Raw genomic sequence first — 16,771 nt, 5'->3', positions numbered from 1 at the left:
TTTCTGTTGTTTCTTAGGTCTTGGTTTTGATGATTGGGACTTAAATCACTACACAAGTCTTTTTCGTGACCATTTGAAAAGGAACCCTACTACAGTAGAATGCTTTGATCTTGCTCAGTCTAACAGGTGATTTGATACAACTTTATATTGTTAATGACAGTTAAATGAGCTTATAAGGAAATTAAGTTTCATTAATTTGCTTAATTTTAGTGGTACTTTTATTAATAAAATGCTTGAGTTATTTGAATTTAAAAATGTTTTTTTTTTACATTCTTCCTATCCTCAACCAGTATAAATCATATAAAATGTATAAAGTAATTTTATACTAATTACTAACAACAAGGTTATGTGATTGTAAGATATATAGCTTTACAAAGAACTAGGTTTTCAGGTAAAATTCACAGTCAAACTTATCATACTAGACCTTACAGAAATATTCTAGGATATCCTAATATAACTTGTACATCTCTTAGAAGAAACTTTAATCAAACAGTTTAACACACATGGCATTATATCAAATAATTATTTGTTTTACCCTCCTACAATATTTCAAAGAACTGCTTGAAAATGTGTGGTGAACTTGCTAATTTTTTAAACCAAAATTACATAGAGGACTTTTTGTAATTAGTGGGAATAATATCAATATTGATGGTATTTCAAACCAAAAATCAATAAAGTCATAGACTCATTAGAACTTTTGTGCATAAAAAATAATTTGGAAAAATAAATAAGTCATAATATATTACAAAATATATGCTATTTTCCAATATAACATCATACTGGTATATATACGAATTGAGTGCATGCTGTACTATCGTACTGTATGACTTTATAACTTGCTCCATTAAATTTTCATTAAAATAATAAGCTGTACTGTTATATCTCCTTTTTATATAATTATTGTCTACAAATATTGGCAAAGGTTAAAATAGAGGTAAATCTGAATAGTAACAAATATTATTCAAAAATATAAATAACTAGCAGTTTAAAGATTTCGTTAGGTGTTTTCATTAAATTAATTCTATGGTGTGTCACTCAGTGAAATGTGATTCTAAATGCATATACTTAGTTTTGCTTATTTTTTAATACCTTATTGCATTGTGTCTGCTTATTCATCCACATTGCTGCATTATAGATTTATGAAAACACCTTTATATATTATAGCAGTGTAAGTATTATTGAAAAATACCTTAAGCAGTTCTTGATCTTGCATTATTTCAAATAATATCAAAGTATACATTATTACAGCAGCAGTGAAGACCTACTTAAAACATGCATAACAGACTATATTCATTGTGTTTATTTCTGCTAGTCAGATGTGAGTGTTTTCTACCTATATTATACAAAATTTTCTGGTTATTTTTATCATATTTATCTCAGGTTTGATAGTGCATCAAGACATTTATAGCTCGGGACCTTCGGCTCACTGATGTTATGGAACTAATTTCCTTACCTTTTGAGCTACTTGGGTTCACGTTCTGAGCAAGACAACTTTCTACCTGATTGTTATGAGTCCCAATTTCCTCAATACATACACACACAGATAAAGCTTTTCCTAGAGTCCAGACATATTACACACAACCCAACATCTTTAGTTGCCAATCCACAAAATAGCACTTCCAACCTGGAAACAGTATCTAACATCTACAAATAGCTGAGTCAGGCACTAAACATATAGTGTAATTTACCATCTACCCTCATCAAGTAATCTCAGGAATGGCAGAGCTCTTGTTAGATGCCAATATAATGTTAAAATGTCAAAATATACCCTGACAGACTTAAGACTAAAACTCTGGGTCCATGCTAGTATGTTGAGACAAATCTTACCAACTGAGATACCAGTACTCAAATTCCAAGAATACATCTTTAAATCTCCTTTGTAACTGGTATGACACAGCATGACCAGGTGGGTTAAGTTGTTTGACTCGTAATTTGAGGGTTGCAGGTTCGAATCCCAGTCGCACCAACCATGCTTGCCCTTTCAGCTGTGGGGACTTTATAATATGATGGTCAATCCCACTATTCATTGGTAAAAGAGTAGCCCAAGAGTTGGTAGTTGGTGATGATGACTAGCTGCCTTCCCTTTAGTCTTACACTGCTAAATTATGGATGGCTAGTGCAGATAGCCCTCGAGTAGCTTTGTGTGATATTCAAAAAACAAACCTAACTGTTACAGTATCCATAATGAGCAGGTTATTTTATTCAAAATTAATTGTTGCAGACATACTATAAATGATAATTTTTAACAAGTATGATATTGGTAGAATTAGAATTTTGTGGAGACTTTGATTATCTAAATGTGATGCAGTAAATGGTTCATGTTAAAAAAAAAACTTAAAAAGTATACACACTGGCAAACTTAATGTGAGCCCAGGTATTCTAACTTATAGCAGCATATGATGTAGAAAACTTGTTACACAGCACTTACTCTTGTTATGTTACATCAGAAGTGGACACTTATTTGTTGCTTGTGTCGTCCGTCATATTGTGGTACTGTTTTGACCTTCTTTTTTTATTCATCTTAATTTTTATTCAATAAATTCTGTATGGAATTATCTTAATTCAAAATTAAATCCAGCACACACTTGGGTTTTGGTTTTTTTATAAACTGCTTCTGCCTTGTTTCTAGAATTGATAATATTTTGTACTCTGGCTTTTTCAGTTCAAAGTTGAAATTTGTCAGATATAAAAGACTGTTTACTGTAGGTAGTATTATCAGTTAGTTAATTTTGTGTTTGTAGTTTATTGATGTTGAGGCAATCAAATGTTGTATTTGCAATCCACTGATGTGTAAGCTATGGAGATTTCTATTAGACCTAAGTGATAGATGTATAAGTAGTTGTGATCAGATGAGCAGAAAGAGAAGTTTGGGGCATAGAAAAGTTAGAAAACTTAATCATCACAGAAGTGAATGATCTAACAGTTGATATGTTACATTGAGATTAACAGTTTGAAAGAAATAAGGAGAATAATTTGTCTTTTCAAAGGGTGTTCTATACTAATTGAACCCCCCCCTGTGTGGATTTTGACAAAAGGTGGATGATTATTGGAAGTTCAGGATACAACTACAGTAACTCAAATGACATTGTAAGTGAATCATACACAAATACTATTGTGATAAAAATAGAGAAAAAATATTTTGGCTTGTCAACTGAATTCTAAAGCAGCTGAATTAGCTTAAGTTAAATATACTTTTGACAAGAAGAAGAGAACTGTATAATGTTAAAGATATGAGTATGATCCCAGTAGTGTAAAGAATTTTTGTACATATGCTTAACTTGTTTCAAATATATATACATATATTATTTTAAAAACAAGTGGAGTACGTGCTGTTTGTTTATTGTTGAATTTATTGCCAACAAGTTACAGATACCTACTATAGAAGAATCCTTAGCCCAACACACCCATATATTTAAATTACAATATAGATACTACTAAAAAAGAAAATATGGGACAAAATTGTAAACTGTATAATATATTTTTCTTGTTGGTTAGAGATCTGTGATAGATTTCTTTCCTATATACTTTTATATATATTATACTATATGTGACTGTATCTGGAAGTGTTTGATGACATCATTCATTCTGTAAAATTTGATGATAGAGATGATCAGGTGGTTGCTGATGTCACACACCTGGTTGTTTTAGTGTAGTCTTTCACCAGTTGCTTTTGCCTTAATGGATAATTTTTCTTCTCCTCCTTTATTCCTATTACTCCCAGTTCTCATAGGAGATCTCTGTAAAGTTTTCCAGCATGTACACTTCACATTTGGTTGATATACTAATGGTCAGCCTAGTTCATATGCTATTTGTATGGTTTTGCCCTTATTTATACACAGGAAAATTACTTATTCCATATGCCAGTGCTCTGACTTTAGTAATTTAGATATTTACAGTACTTTGTCATCTAAGATACTTTTCATGGGATGTATGTCAGATGTTGATTATTTTTTTTTTTTTGCTATATTTAATCATTTTTTGTGTTTTTTAATATTATATAATTTGTAGACTTGTCAACTTTTCTGGGTTCATTAGTTTTTATTAATAAGTACTTTATCTAAGTATGTTTATATTGTGTATCATTTATATATCATTACTACTAAAAACATCTAATTCATTTTTCCATTTTCATCGGTTGTTGTAGCTAATTTTGAGAGATTGTGCATTAGATATTGGTTGTTCACGTGTTTTCTATGTAATTTTCATCAGTTTGAAAGTTTGTTATTATTATGAACTTTGTGGAATAGATAAATTATGATAGTTTGTCCATTTCATACTTCTCGGTACTTTTTTAACTAAACGTGGATATTACATATCATTATTTCTAATAATATCTAATACATTGTTCTACAGAGTGTTCAAAAAGTCACTGTGCAGTTTTGTAATCAGTATTAATTCAGTCTATTTCAAGCCAGCAACTGATAGCAGTGTTTAGAAACAAAATAAGAAGGATCCAAGCCTGTATTGATGCCAACAGGGGTCACTTTCAACATTGTTTGTAATTGTCATTCATATTTACCTCCTGTATTCTATATTGAAACATGTCTGTTAATAAATATATAAGTGTACAGTGACTTTCCAAACACCCTGTATCTGAATTTTTTTCTACATTTCATCTATGTGTCTTATTATCCTAATTTTCCTCAGTAAAGAACTTAAAATTGTTGCTTTGTTACATTGCTGATGTGGTTCTTTCTTTTCCATTTGTAGGGCTGAACTTGGCTTTGGCTCTTTTTCTTACATTCGTGATCCTAGAAATTTCATTTTCTCATAGTAATCTACAATTCAGAGTTCTTCAACATAGTTCCCCCTTTGTCAATAATTATTTATTGCTATAAGTCAAGTTTTTCCACTGCATGGCTTTACCTTTTGGACTAACCTTGGCTCTTTAAGTGTTTTATTGGGGAGTACAAACTCTTGCCCAACATTTTCGCTATGAATCTTTCCACTCTTTCTTCAATGCATGACTGGCTTTTGCTGGCTTCCTCCAATTCAAAATCCAGAAACCATTCTCCTTTGCTTTTTAGGGATGCAGAATGGATGAGATTCCTGATTACAGTTTGGAAGCTCATTTTTCCCTCCTTTTGATACTTCATTATTTTGGGAGATTTCTTCTTTCCAACCTTATTTGAACTCAACATTCTCCTTTTAATCTTCAGGTTTGGAGTGAGCAGTTCCTTGGAAGCTGTCATTTCCATTGGTTGGGCTCATGCGAGTTCCCTTTGGTGGATACTCTTTAATCAGTGGAAGTTCTCCTCAAATCTCTGGCTTAGTGCAGACCATAGTGGGGGTGCTGTATTTCAATCAGCCTTTTGTAGTTTGTAGAGCTTTGTCCCACCTCCTTTGGGTGGTGATGGTTATGGCACATTCTGACATCTTCATGGTGATCACATGTATCATTGAGCTAGGGGAAATACTAGTTCTAGGTCTCTGTACATTCAGGTTCTGGATATCTTTTTCTGGGTCTGCAGTCACCACATTTTGGTCTTAGCTTGCCAGATTCCTGGCTCCCTAAATCTGATTGTCAATCATTTATCTTCTCCCAACAAGGTTCTTACAGAGTGGTTCCTCATTCTCCAGATGTTCCCACTCTGTGTCTTTGTGCATGGCTTTATTATGTACGTTGTCTTAGCCCTGGGACTGACTACCTGTGTTGCATCTTTCTATTCCTGATTCATTGGACCATTTTCTGTATCAATTTACCATAGACGATTGTTTAACTTCTGAACTTGGATTCTTAACCAGGGTTTTATCTTTTTTTCCTCCAATGTCATCCTCTACCCTAACTTGTCCTTCCTTCGTAAGGCCTATGCTATCGATTTAGGTGGCTTGGCTTTCCTGCCTATTTTCTTACCTTCCATTTTCCCCTGCACTTCTATTCTGATTGGCTTCTTTGTTTTATTAAATCTTTATGTTAACATGTGACACATATTGCCTACTTTTGGGGTTCGTGTTCCTGACCTTTTATTCTCTGAAACTCTTCCATTTCCTGTGATCTTCTAGGTTTGGTATGACAATTCCCTGTTCATATGGTTGTGTGCAGTAGATGTCTCTCTTCTTGTTATTTCTGGCTGCATGAGGTTTTTTCTCTGCTTCTATGATTGAGTTTGAGGGACTTCATCTGCCTTGTAACACTGATAACAGGACTAGTGCTCTGTTACTACGGTTAGATGAATATTTCCTGTTTTTTGCAGGATGTCTCTTTCCCTGCATTTACAGTTATGAATTATTTTGCTCATAATACTGATTACAGATATTATTCTGCTTTTACAGATCAATGCCATGATCTTGTTATGATGGGTTTGGTTTGTCATACTTTTTGGATTGCTTCTGTGGTTGTTTTGAGAATTTTTCCAATTTTGACTGAAAACATAGTTTCTCTTCGAAATTCTGGTTGCTTAAACTGACGTATGGCATTCTGTTTACTTACAGTTGGGATTGATGAATGTGTATGTACGTATATAGCACAGTCAACATGTTCTCACCACAATATTGTTGCTATTTTTTATAAGTTGCTACAGCTTGTGCCTCTCAAAACATATTGCGCTTGTGCAATTATATTTCTTTTCCACCCATTTTAGATTAATTTCCTGCCTCCTGGATGAAGAGTATACCTATTCCAGGTATTGTGTGGTACTTAGTCCACAGATGAACATTGTTTTTCATCACTGAGCATGTCCGTTCATTCTGGGCAGTTGCTTTCCACTTGGTTTGATATTTGTGTACTTACAATGTGGGATTCCAGCTTTTTATAAAGACTGTATCAGAAGTTAACATTTTTATTGTACTGAAAATGTAATTCCAATAGGTTATTTCTTACTTCTTGCATTTCCCACTCTCTCTGTATTTTCAGAAGAGATGATTGAGTAGTAACAGTAGAGGGAGCCAGCTGCACCAGCATAGGTAACACAATACTGTGGTGAAGAGTAGTAACATGGTATGTGCATGTCCAGAAATGAAATTGATGGGGTATATATACTGTATTATCAAGATGGCTGGTTTAGATATTAAAACTTTAATTAAAGTAAAGTACAGAACAATATTTTTACCTTCTCATGTCATCTTTTTTCAGGCTGAAGATGACCTAAAGAGGTCAAAATATTATTCTGTACTTTAAAACTTTAATTAAAATAATATCCATATCAACTGTCTTGATAAAACATTTTTACTTCAAGTGTGTTTCTTGTCATCATGGATATATAGACTGTTGTGCTGATTGCAAAAATGTTTTAGCAGCATTTAGAGAGCAGACAAACAGCTAGTTAGCTTTGTGAGAGAGGAAGTACATATTGGAAATACATTTTCACTGTGAGAAAAATGTTAATGTTTAGATGGTGTTTATTAAATAAAATATGAACAATCTATTTGTAATAACTTCATTATTACTCTACTGACATTAACCATACCATGGAATCAGTCACAAGATACTTAATTTACAAGCATACATAATTATGATTTTGCTATAATAATAAGTCATATTTTATTTTATTTTTTTTTTCTGGTTGGGATCCAACCAAACCCTATGTTACTAATGCCATTCAGCAGAAGAGTTAAGTGCAAACAAACTTCTGTCTTTTTCCAGTATGTGTAGTTCAGCATGAACATGATAGTTTAAAGATTAATTTTTTTTGTTTTAATTTATTGATGGGTTATTTCATTTTCTGTAGGAACCCTTGAAGAGTTTTTCCACACTTCAAAAAACTTAGGCTGAACAGGTTGCTAATATTCCTTTTTTTTTCCTCCTTACTAAGGGATGTATGGTAAATTATTTTGGTGTTGTATTGGTCGTGTTGTTAGTGCTGTGAACTCATGTTTTTCTTAAAAGCTGAAATGAGTAACCATTGTTTTTAAAACTTTTTCCCATGAAGCAAAGTTCTCCTTCAGTTTAGTATCCAAAGCAAATTTTTCTGGCTTTGTGAAACATAATTATAATGATTCTTTGTTTAATAGCCTGTGAATTCATCATGCAAGTAACTATTTGAATATATGTTTTTTTTTTTATGTACTATATTGATGAAGTGATCATCTTGTCTGTGAATGAAGAAGTCCAGAAAACAGGATTATATTATATTTTATGTGCATGATGAGTTTTATGTCTGGGTTGATGAAATTTGGATATTTGTGAAAGTCTGGATGAATGGTTGTTTTTCTTTGTGACCAAATTACAAAGGTATTGTCTAAGTTTTCTATATCTTGGATAGTAGGATACTTGTCTGTAATGTTTTGGTTTCAAGTTCTCAATATAAATGTCACTGAGGAAAAGTGAGACAGGCATTTCCATCAGCAGATCACTTGTTTGTTTGAAGAGTAACCTGCTATGTCCACAATTCTTTAAAACAGTATAAAAATAAATACTATATTATGCTTTAAAAACCCAAGTGTACAGTTACTTGGTATCTGCAACAATTGGGCATTTGAGAACTTGGTACGTAGAGATACAGGTGTAGTGATTTTCATTGGTGGATTGAAAGAGACAGGACATAGTGTTGAATTCAAAATTTAAAATAAATGCAATTTACTGCAGAATAGGAACTAAATGACACAGATGATTGTTCAAAAGATTGGACTGTAGACAATATATCCTTTGCACCTGTGGATATTCTGGTTGGGTCTCAAGCTTGACTAACACTTTGCATCACTACCATCTGTCATCATCACCATGACAACAGCTAATACAGTTACCCTAGGACTTTACCATATTGTTTTCAGTATTCTCTGGTTATTATACAAACCTTGGGTTTCAGTGATGTAGAGAAAAGTATATATGTAAAAACTCTTCGTTTGGGTTGAGAAAATTTTTTACGTAGAGGAGGGAACAACATTTTGACTATCTTTGGTCATCATCAAGTTCACAGGTTTTTTTGTGAACTTTTACATATATATTCTTCTGCTTTTTTTAACTGGATCTGGCAGAAGAATGTTTTTCCTGATGTCTGGCACTAGGCTCTTGTCCTACCTTTTTCTAAGCCTGGGAAGGATCCCAAGATTCCTTCTAACTACTGCTCAATTGCTTTGACGAGCTGTTTCTGTGAGACCTTAGAGAGGATGATTAATGCTTGTCTTGTTCAGTTTCTCAAACCAAACAATCTCCTCTCACCCACCTAGTGTGTGTTCTGACCACAGTGCTCCATCATGGACCATGTGATTCGACTTGAAACGTCAATCAGAGAAGCCTTTCTCAAACAACAACATCTTATATCAATATTCTTTGACATTGAGAAGGCTTATTATACAACATGGAGGTATGGCATTTTGCGAGACCTCCATACATGTGGGTTATGTGGCTATTTGCCCGTTTTTATTAATTTTTTTTAATGGACAGGCGATTCCAAGTCTGTATGGGTTTGACACTTTCCCCTTCTTTACTATAGAAATTTGGAGTCCCTCAGGGCTGTGTTTTGAGTGTCACACTTTTCAGTATAAAGGTTAATGCCATCACTGAACAACTCCCTCTTACTGTTGCAAATGGGTTCTTTGTCGACAATTTTTACATCTCATGTTAGTCGAGTGGCAGGTACAGACTGCCCTCAATCATTTACTGAAGTGGACCACAGCAAATAGCTTTAACTTCTCTCTCTCTAAACCATTTGCATGCACTTTTTCCACCAACAGGATATTTACCCTGATCCTGAATTCCATATTGATGAAGTTGTGCTGCTTGTGGTCCCTGAGACAAAGTTCTTGGTACTTATTTGTGACCATTAGCTGACCTTTATACTGCACATCAAGCAGCTACAGGTCAAATGTACAAGAGCATTGAACATCGTCCATGTCCTCTCTTCCACCACTTTGGTAGCAGATTGACATTCTATGCTAAAAATATAGCATGCTCTTATTTGATCGAAACTCGACTATGGATCACTGGTATATGGCTCTGCCAGGACCTTGGCCTTAAAGATGCTGTACCCCATTCATCATCAAGGACTTTGGCTCTGCACTGGGGCTTTCTGCACTTCCCTAGTTCAGAGCTTATACATAGTCTCATGAACTTTCTTTACACTTCTGCCATTTGTAGTTGTCTTTACTATATGCTTTGAAACTTTGTTCCTTACAAAAGTATCCCCTCTGGGTTTGCATTTTCCTTCCTTGGTGACCCATACTTTTGCAGACCAGACAGTTTACCATTGCTCCTTTTGGCCATTGTATCCAGGCACAGTTAGATGAATTGGGTCTGTCCTTGGATAACATTGCTGTATCCGTCGGTCAGCCCATCCCACCATGGCTTCTCACGTTCCCCATATGTGACCTATTTTTAAGTCATCTGAGAAAAGCAAACACTCCTGATTGGAAATACTGTCTGTCATTTGCTGAACATTTTTTGAACCATCCTTGCACTCCTATTTATACAAATGGCTCGAAATCAGGTGACTGTGTGTGCTCTGCCATGGTTTGTTGTGGTTTGGTGGTTATGCGCATAATCCCCTCTACATCTTCTGTGTTCACTGCTGAACTGTATGCCATTTCTCTTGCCCTGGAATCACTTCACATTAGTTCACACCCTGTTCTCACCAATATTCAACACCAAATGGCCCAATTATCTTTAACATCTACTTTTATCCAGTTTTTCTGGATACTGGGCCATGTTGGTATTTGTGGGAATGAGCTCGCTGATGCCACAGCAAAATCTATTTGCTCTGGCACTATCACTGCTGTGCCTGTTCCATACATGGACTATGGTCCTGTATTCAAGGCTCGGCTCCATGCCAGTTGATAGTCGACTTGGAATGAGCAATGTACAACAAGCTTTTCCAAATAGAACCCCATATTAGACTTTGGCCATCTTGCTTCTGTAAGGATTGGAAAGAGGAAATTGTTCTAACTGGACTACACATTGATCACAGTTTTATAACTCATTGTTTTCTTTTATCTAGAACTGATACACCACTGATTGGTCTGTGTGATACTCAGGTCACATTAAACCACAATATTACTTTCTTGCTGTCATTATGACTCTCAACAATGGTGCCATTTTCACCATATTCTGTCCCAAGGTTTGTCCATAATGGTAGACAGTGTTATTGGTGATGGTGACACTGTCCACCTTGGAAATGTTTTTAGTTTTGTAAAGGCCATTAATCATTTTAATGCCATTTAAGTTTTTTAATTCATACATTAGACCTTTTTTAATGAGATTTCATTTTAAGAATCAAAGTCCATCTAGTTTGATTTGGAATTAGAAAATGGCCGTAAAATCAGATAACTCAGAACCAGGACTGGAAAGGCCAACTTTAGGTGACTGATGGTGGTTTTTTGTACTTTCCTGTTAGTCTTTCTGACTAGTTATGGTAATTACAGTTATGCTACAAATAGTCCTCTACAACTTGTATTACTGTAGTTTTTCTCTTAATGCTGTAGACTAGATGTAAACATTGATTTTATGCTTTTTTTTAACTTTGTTTACCTTAATTTCATTCTATAAATTTCCCAATTTTACTTTAATTTTAACTTTATACTGGATGTTTGGCACAGATAGCCTAGCTGCTTTGTGCATAAAACACCAAATCAACCAACCAACCAACCAACCAACCAACATTTTTTGAAAATTCATTACCTGCTGAATACTTCAACATCTAAACATTCTATTATCAGAAGTAGTGAAAATATCGGTTGCAAAGTATCTTCAAATACTATTTTACAGACCAGTAACCCCAGTTTATTTTGTCTCAGAGTCATAACATTTGGATCATATCCTTTGTCCTTTACTCATATGTTGTGTGATAGCTCTGTTTTTAGTGTTTTGATTCATTCATATTGTTCATCATTTGAAACTGACTTTGTATCCATGTGTGTGCATCTACACGTTGCTCATAAATATTTAATGTCATATACATTTAGGTGTGATACTTACCAATGGTAAAAACGTAAGCTGTGATATTCAATTACTCTAAATTTTCAGGGTCAAATGTTACTGTTGGGAATGTAACTAGTAACTATTCTGATTAGTAGAGAAAACATGAGAGTGTGTATTGTCTTCATGGACTTCTGTCACAAAAAGACCAATTTTACTATATACAAGTATGTAAGCTGATATGGATTGACAAAAAACTGATATAAATGATGTACCATTTTCCTTTTGAAAAACTTCAAAATTGATGTTCAGTGGCAGATTACAGGGAATTACGTATAAGAACTAAGTAAGAAATGTCCATTATAAGACTGAAAACAGAGTTTTTTGATTTGGGAATCAAGTGTTAAGGTAATGAGTACATTTTTAATCAGACATAAGAAAACAAGTGTGTTTCCATGACAGCAACCAGGTACACTGTATGAAAAATGTGATAAAAAGAACTATGCATTTTAAGGAAGTTACATAAGCAGGGTTGAAAGAACAGAAGTGAGTAAGCCTGATATAGATTTCAAATCTCATTGTAATACATGTCAGGTGTGATGGAAAATGCCCACAATGTTAAGATTGATTAAAGTAATGTAGGAATAGTCAGAAGGTATACTTGGTGTAGGGTGAACTAGCTTAAAATAAATAAATAAACTTAAGTCCAAAAACTGTTTAAATTCAAAGTCTGAGCTCAAGAGAGGTCCAGTTCAGTCTACACATTGATCAGTGTGTGTTATTGAGTTGTACTAGTTTTGGAGAATTCCAGTCCTCATCAGTAACCTAAACAGCTAAACAGTAGCAGATATAATAAATAAACTTAGTGGCCAGTGACATTCCTCACTTCACCTATGTTATGTTTAGGTTTTACTTTTAGTGACTACAAAGCACATTCACATCATAGTATATTTGATATTGAATAGCTTATTCTTGTTTCCTGTGAGGATGATATTTACTCATTCAGACAGTTTATACTTGGGCATAATGTGGGTATATTATAGTTTACATTATTATAAGGTGAAGAACTGTGAAGATACTTTTGCTTGAAAGATGAGAAATGTGTTGGTGTGTATAAACACAAAATCTGTGTGTAATCCAGGTATAAAAATATATCCAGTTGTTACTTTCATAATGAAAGCTCTTAGAGCTATAAAAGGTTTTCTATTGAGGCTCATTTGTTGTAAACCTTGGTTAAGATACGTTGGTACAAATATTTTGCATATTTTAATACCTGTATTAAAAATAAAAGGAACATAAAAATTTAAACACTTATATAGTGTTTTGTAACAGCTTTACTGTTTTAAGATTTTGCATTCAGAATTAAATACATGTGCTTATAGTCTGTTTGTGTTTATTATCACTTTAGTGTTAGAAGTTTGTATTTAGTAATTTGTTTTCAGTTTTTAAATATTTTTAGAAACATTTTAGTTTGTGTTTTTTTTTTTAAATCAGAAACTGCATTTATTGGATGCAGTTTTCAAACTGTGTTAAATATGGAACCCAGACTGAAACAGTTATCATATTTTTATTATTCCATATTTTACCTTTCTGTACTTGATTTATGAATGAAAGAAAAACAAACTTCTTTTTTTTAATTTAATAATACAGTGAATGTAATATCTTAGATTTATGGTTGGATAAATTTTCTGTTATTCAAGATATTTGCCTGTGTGTGATTTTTGTAATATTATGTGTAGTTGTGTAGAGATAGAAGATATAATTTGAATGATGTTTTTGTAACCAGTTTTCTTTTATATTTCCACTTCAGTGAGCACAGCCGACATTGGTTCTTTAAAGGACAACTAGTTATCGATGGACATGTGATAGAAAAGTCACTGATTGATACAGTAATGGAAACTCAGCTATCTAGCAATGATAATAATATTATCAAGTTTTCAGACAATAGCAGGTATAACTTAAAGTTTCAACAAAAATGTATTTCCTTGTTTTTTATAAATATTTAATGTACCTACTTCTTATCATCTCTCCATTTATTTGTTTTTTTGTTACAGGACTGTACTGTGTTCTTTTTGTGCAGTTCTCTGTTCTTCTTTGTACTAACTCTTCTGTTACAATCAGGTCAAAGTGCACATGTCATAACATTTTTTACAATGTTACAGTCAAAATTCAGTTAAGTCATTGTTATCAATGTTTGTCAATAAACTTGGCATTGAAGCAAAGTTTATAATTCAACTTTTTTAATTAGCTGAGTTTTATCTTCTTAATTTAAAAAAAAAAAATTAATAATTGTCATTCCTCCTTTTGGTGTCACATGAAAAGTCTGACCTCAGACTTCTTTCAGAATTTTGTAACATCAAGAATAGACTGCTGCAGTTTCTAACCAGTTAGAATCACACATTATACATAATTACAAGTAAGAATCTAAAAGCTGCACCTCCCATTTTCTTGATTTATAAGAAGGCACTTCACTTTGACTTTAACTTTTGATGCTAGTTATTAATTAACATTATATGGCTCATAGACATGATTAAAACCAGTGGGAAGAATGGTATTTACTGCATACAAAGCTAGCTATCAGTTGCTCAGTTTTGGCAGCTTTAGTATTCACTTGACCAAAGTCTTTAGCTGCATGTACATTATATTGCTACTTAGAAAGCCAAACAGAATCATATTAAACTATTTACAGGTTACATTGAAAGCTGGATAAATTTTAGTAATTCTAAGACATACTCATCTAAAGTGCATATTTGAAAGCTACATGATTTGTTTTGTGGTCACTCAAATTTGTGAGACTTGATGTCTAATGGAGCACAAGCGACCCTAAGCATCAGTGAGTATTATAAGTCTTTTTTTTCAATGTGTCTATGTATATTTATTATTGTTATATATTTTTTGACAAAAGTAATTTAAAGGTAAGAAATTTAAACTTTTCAGATTAGCATAATAAAACTTCAGAAAAGTAAAATGTCTAAGATCACTTACTTTGATTTTATGTAACAGGACACTTTAAAGTCAACCTCACAATCATATGATGTTTATTTTAGCTCTATAAGAAACAGCTAATGGACCTTCATTTTGTTTTTTTGGCTTTTCAATTGTCAGTAACTACTTGAAGGGGTACAACTACAAAAGAGAGCAATATAAAAAATAAAATCAAAAGTGCAAATGATAGCAGTTGAAACTAACTGTAACTTGGAGCTCTCATTTGAAATCAGTGCAGAGGAAGAAGAAATTGACACGATTCATCATATTTCCTGTTGTTTCACTTAAACTGTGATTTAGTAACAATCAATATTGTGGTAGAAACAATATGAAATAAAATATGAAGCTTTTCCAGTTATTTTTGTGTATTGTTTTTTGGTTTTTGTACTCTAACGTTTTTGTTTACACTATTATATATTTTTCTATATTTCTTTAAGTTTTTTGTCTATACTCTTCAGTTCCTTTTCATATTGTATTGTATAATTTTTCTTATCTCAATTCTTGTTTCCTGATTGTATGTAAACTCGTTTGTACATTGTTCATGTACATACTGTTTCTTCATAATTATAAATTTATTAATATATAATATAACTAAGAATTCATATTTACCAGGTTAAGTCTATCCTGTCTCAGTTTCTTTTACAAGTGTAGGAATGAATAAAAAAATTGTCTTTTCAAACTTTACTTGGGAGAAATTTCAGTGAAAGGAATGTATACAAATTCAATGAAAGGAAATGATTTTACTTTCAAAAGGTGAACATTCCTTGTGAGGAATTTTCTCAGTGAAGATGCCACTAAGTGGTAAGAATGTTATTTCTTTTTAAGTACTACTTTCAGTCTAAGGTTGTTGCTGCTAGCTGAAATTTATACATACATGTGTGTGTGTGTATATATGTATATATATATTTCTTTGTTATTTTGTGATAGTTCAAAAACAGGAATGTTTAATTAAAAATATAACTTCTAACAGTCCTGAATTTCCTTTTTAAAAACATGTATTAGTTCCTTTTTATTATGATTGTTGTTATTATCTCATTATGAAAGGTTGTGACTTAGAGGCTTGTATATAAAAAAATATGTTAAAATATTTTTTGAGCAAAAATCACTACAAATAGTCACACTATAGAATTTGTTTTGCATTTATATTGCACATTATATAATGTATTAACTCTTTCAACCTGAGTGTCCTTTACTATACATGACACAGTGGGCACTTACTGTGTCAGAGTAGATGACCTAAGCACTTTAAATTATCCTGGTCTGATACAGACTTTTGGGTTTTCTCTGTAAGGCAACTGTGGCCACTTATTGGGATCCAATATTATAAGAATGGTGAGGAAGGAATAAGTAATTGGATACTCACACTCTTTACACATGCAGGACTTCACCCTCTCATCCTAGGTTTCATTTACTATGTATGACACAAAGGTTTAACGTTTTACATTTAAACAATTATTAAACTATTTTTTGTTTATGTTACATCAAATTAATATAGTATAACATTTTGGCTAATATTCCATATTTCAGTAGTATACAAGTAATCAGTTTCTGATTGTGTAAGTAAATATTTTTAAAAATCCTGAAGTTTCCCCACTGGGACATGATAAATATTTTCTTTATGTACCTTCTATTTTTTATCCTCTATTCTTTCCAAAGGTATGAGATCAGGTGTATATCACTAACTATAAAATTGTCAATGCTCAGATAAACCATAATTTTTGTAGCCTTCACTTTTGTTTGATTATAGAGCTATCAGTTAGAAAGTAGACCCGTACTTTCACACCTACCTTTCAGATTTTTTCTTTTAGGATATGTTCATAGTTCTTTCTTACTTTTAGTTATTTATTACATTTAATTGATAGAAATCTAAGGTTTCATTTGTCAAATGAAATATTGCATAATACTGTATTCTGAACAGGTAATAGTCTGTCTCACTCAGAGTACAAACAACATTTCCATGAGAAACTTAATAACTAGCTTGGATGAATTTATAATGGC

The 16,771-nt window shown here is 32.8% G+C and overlaps 1 protein-coding gene across 8 annotated transcripts in view; it reads left to right on the top strand.

The window, feature by feature from the left end:
* The window catches only part of Pfas (phosphoribosylformylglycinamidine synthase), a 94,071-nt gene that overhangs the window by 31,258 nt on the left and 46,042 nt on the right, over window positions 1-16,771 (top strand). For 7 of the 8 annotated variants that reach the window (XM_076503650.1, XM_076503651.1, XM_076503649.1 and 4 more), the window contains exons 5-6: window positions 18-126; window positions 13,599-13,739. In XM_076503650.1, the coding sequence (XP_076359765.1) occupies window positions 18-126; window positions 13,599-13,739 (250 nt within the window). Of the gene's footprint in view, window positions 1-17; window positions 127-2,987; window positions 3,088-13,598; window positions 13,740-16,771 lie in introns of those variants that run through there. The other variant, XM_076503656.1, reaches the window with a different exon arrangement.

The sequence above is a fragment of the Tachypleus tridentatus genome, chromosome 6, assembly GCF_004210375.1.
Source record: "Tachypleus tridentatus isolate NWPU-2018 chromosome 6, ASM421037v1, whole genome shotgun sequence".
Taxonomy (NCBI): domain Eukaryota; kingdom Metazoa; phylum Arthropoda; class Merostomata; order Xiphosura; family Limulidae; genus Tachypleus; species Tachypleus tridentatus.
The sequence above is the reverse complement of the archived record's forward strand: the minus strand, read 5'-3'. Positions and strand labels throughout refer to the sequence as shown.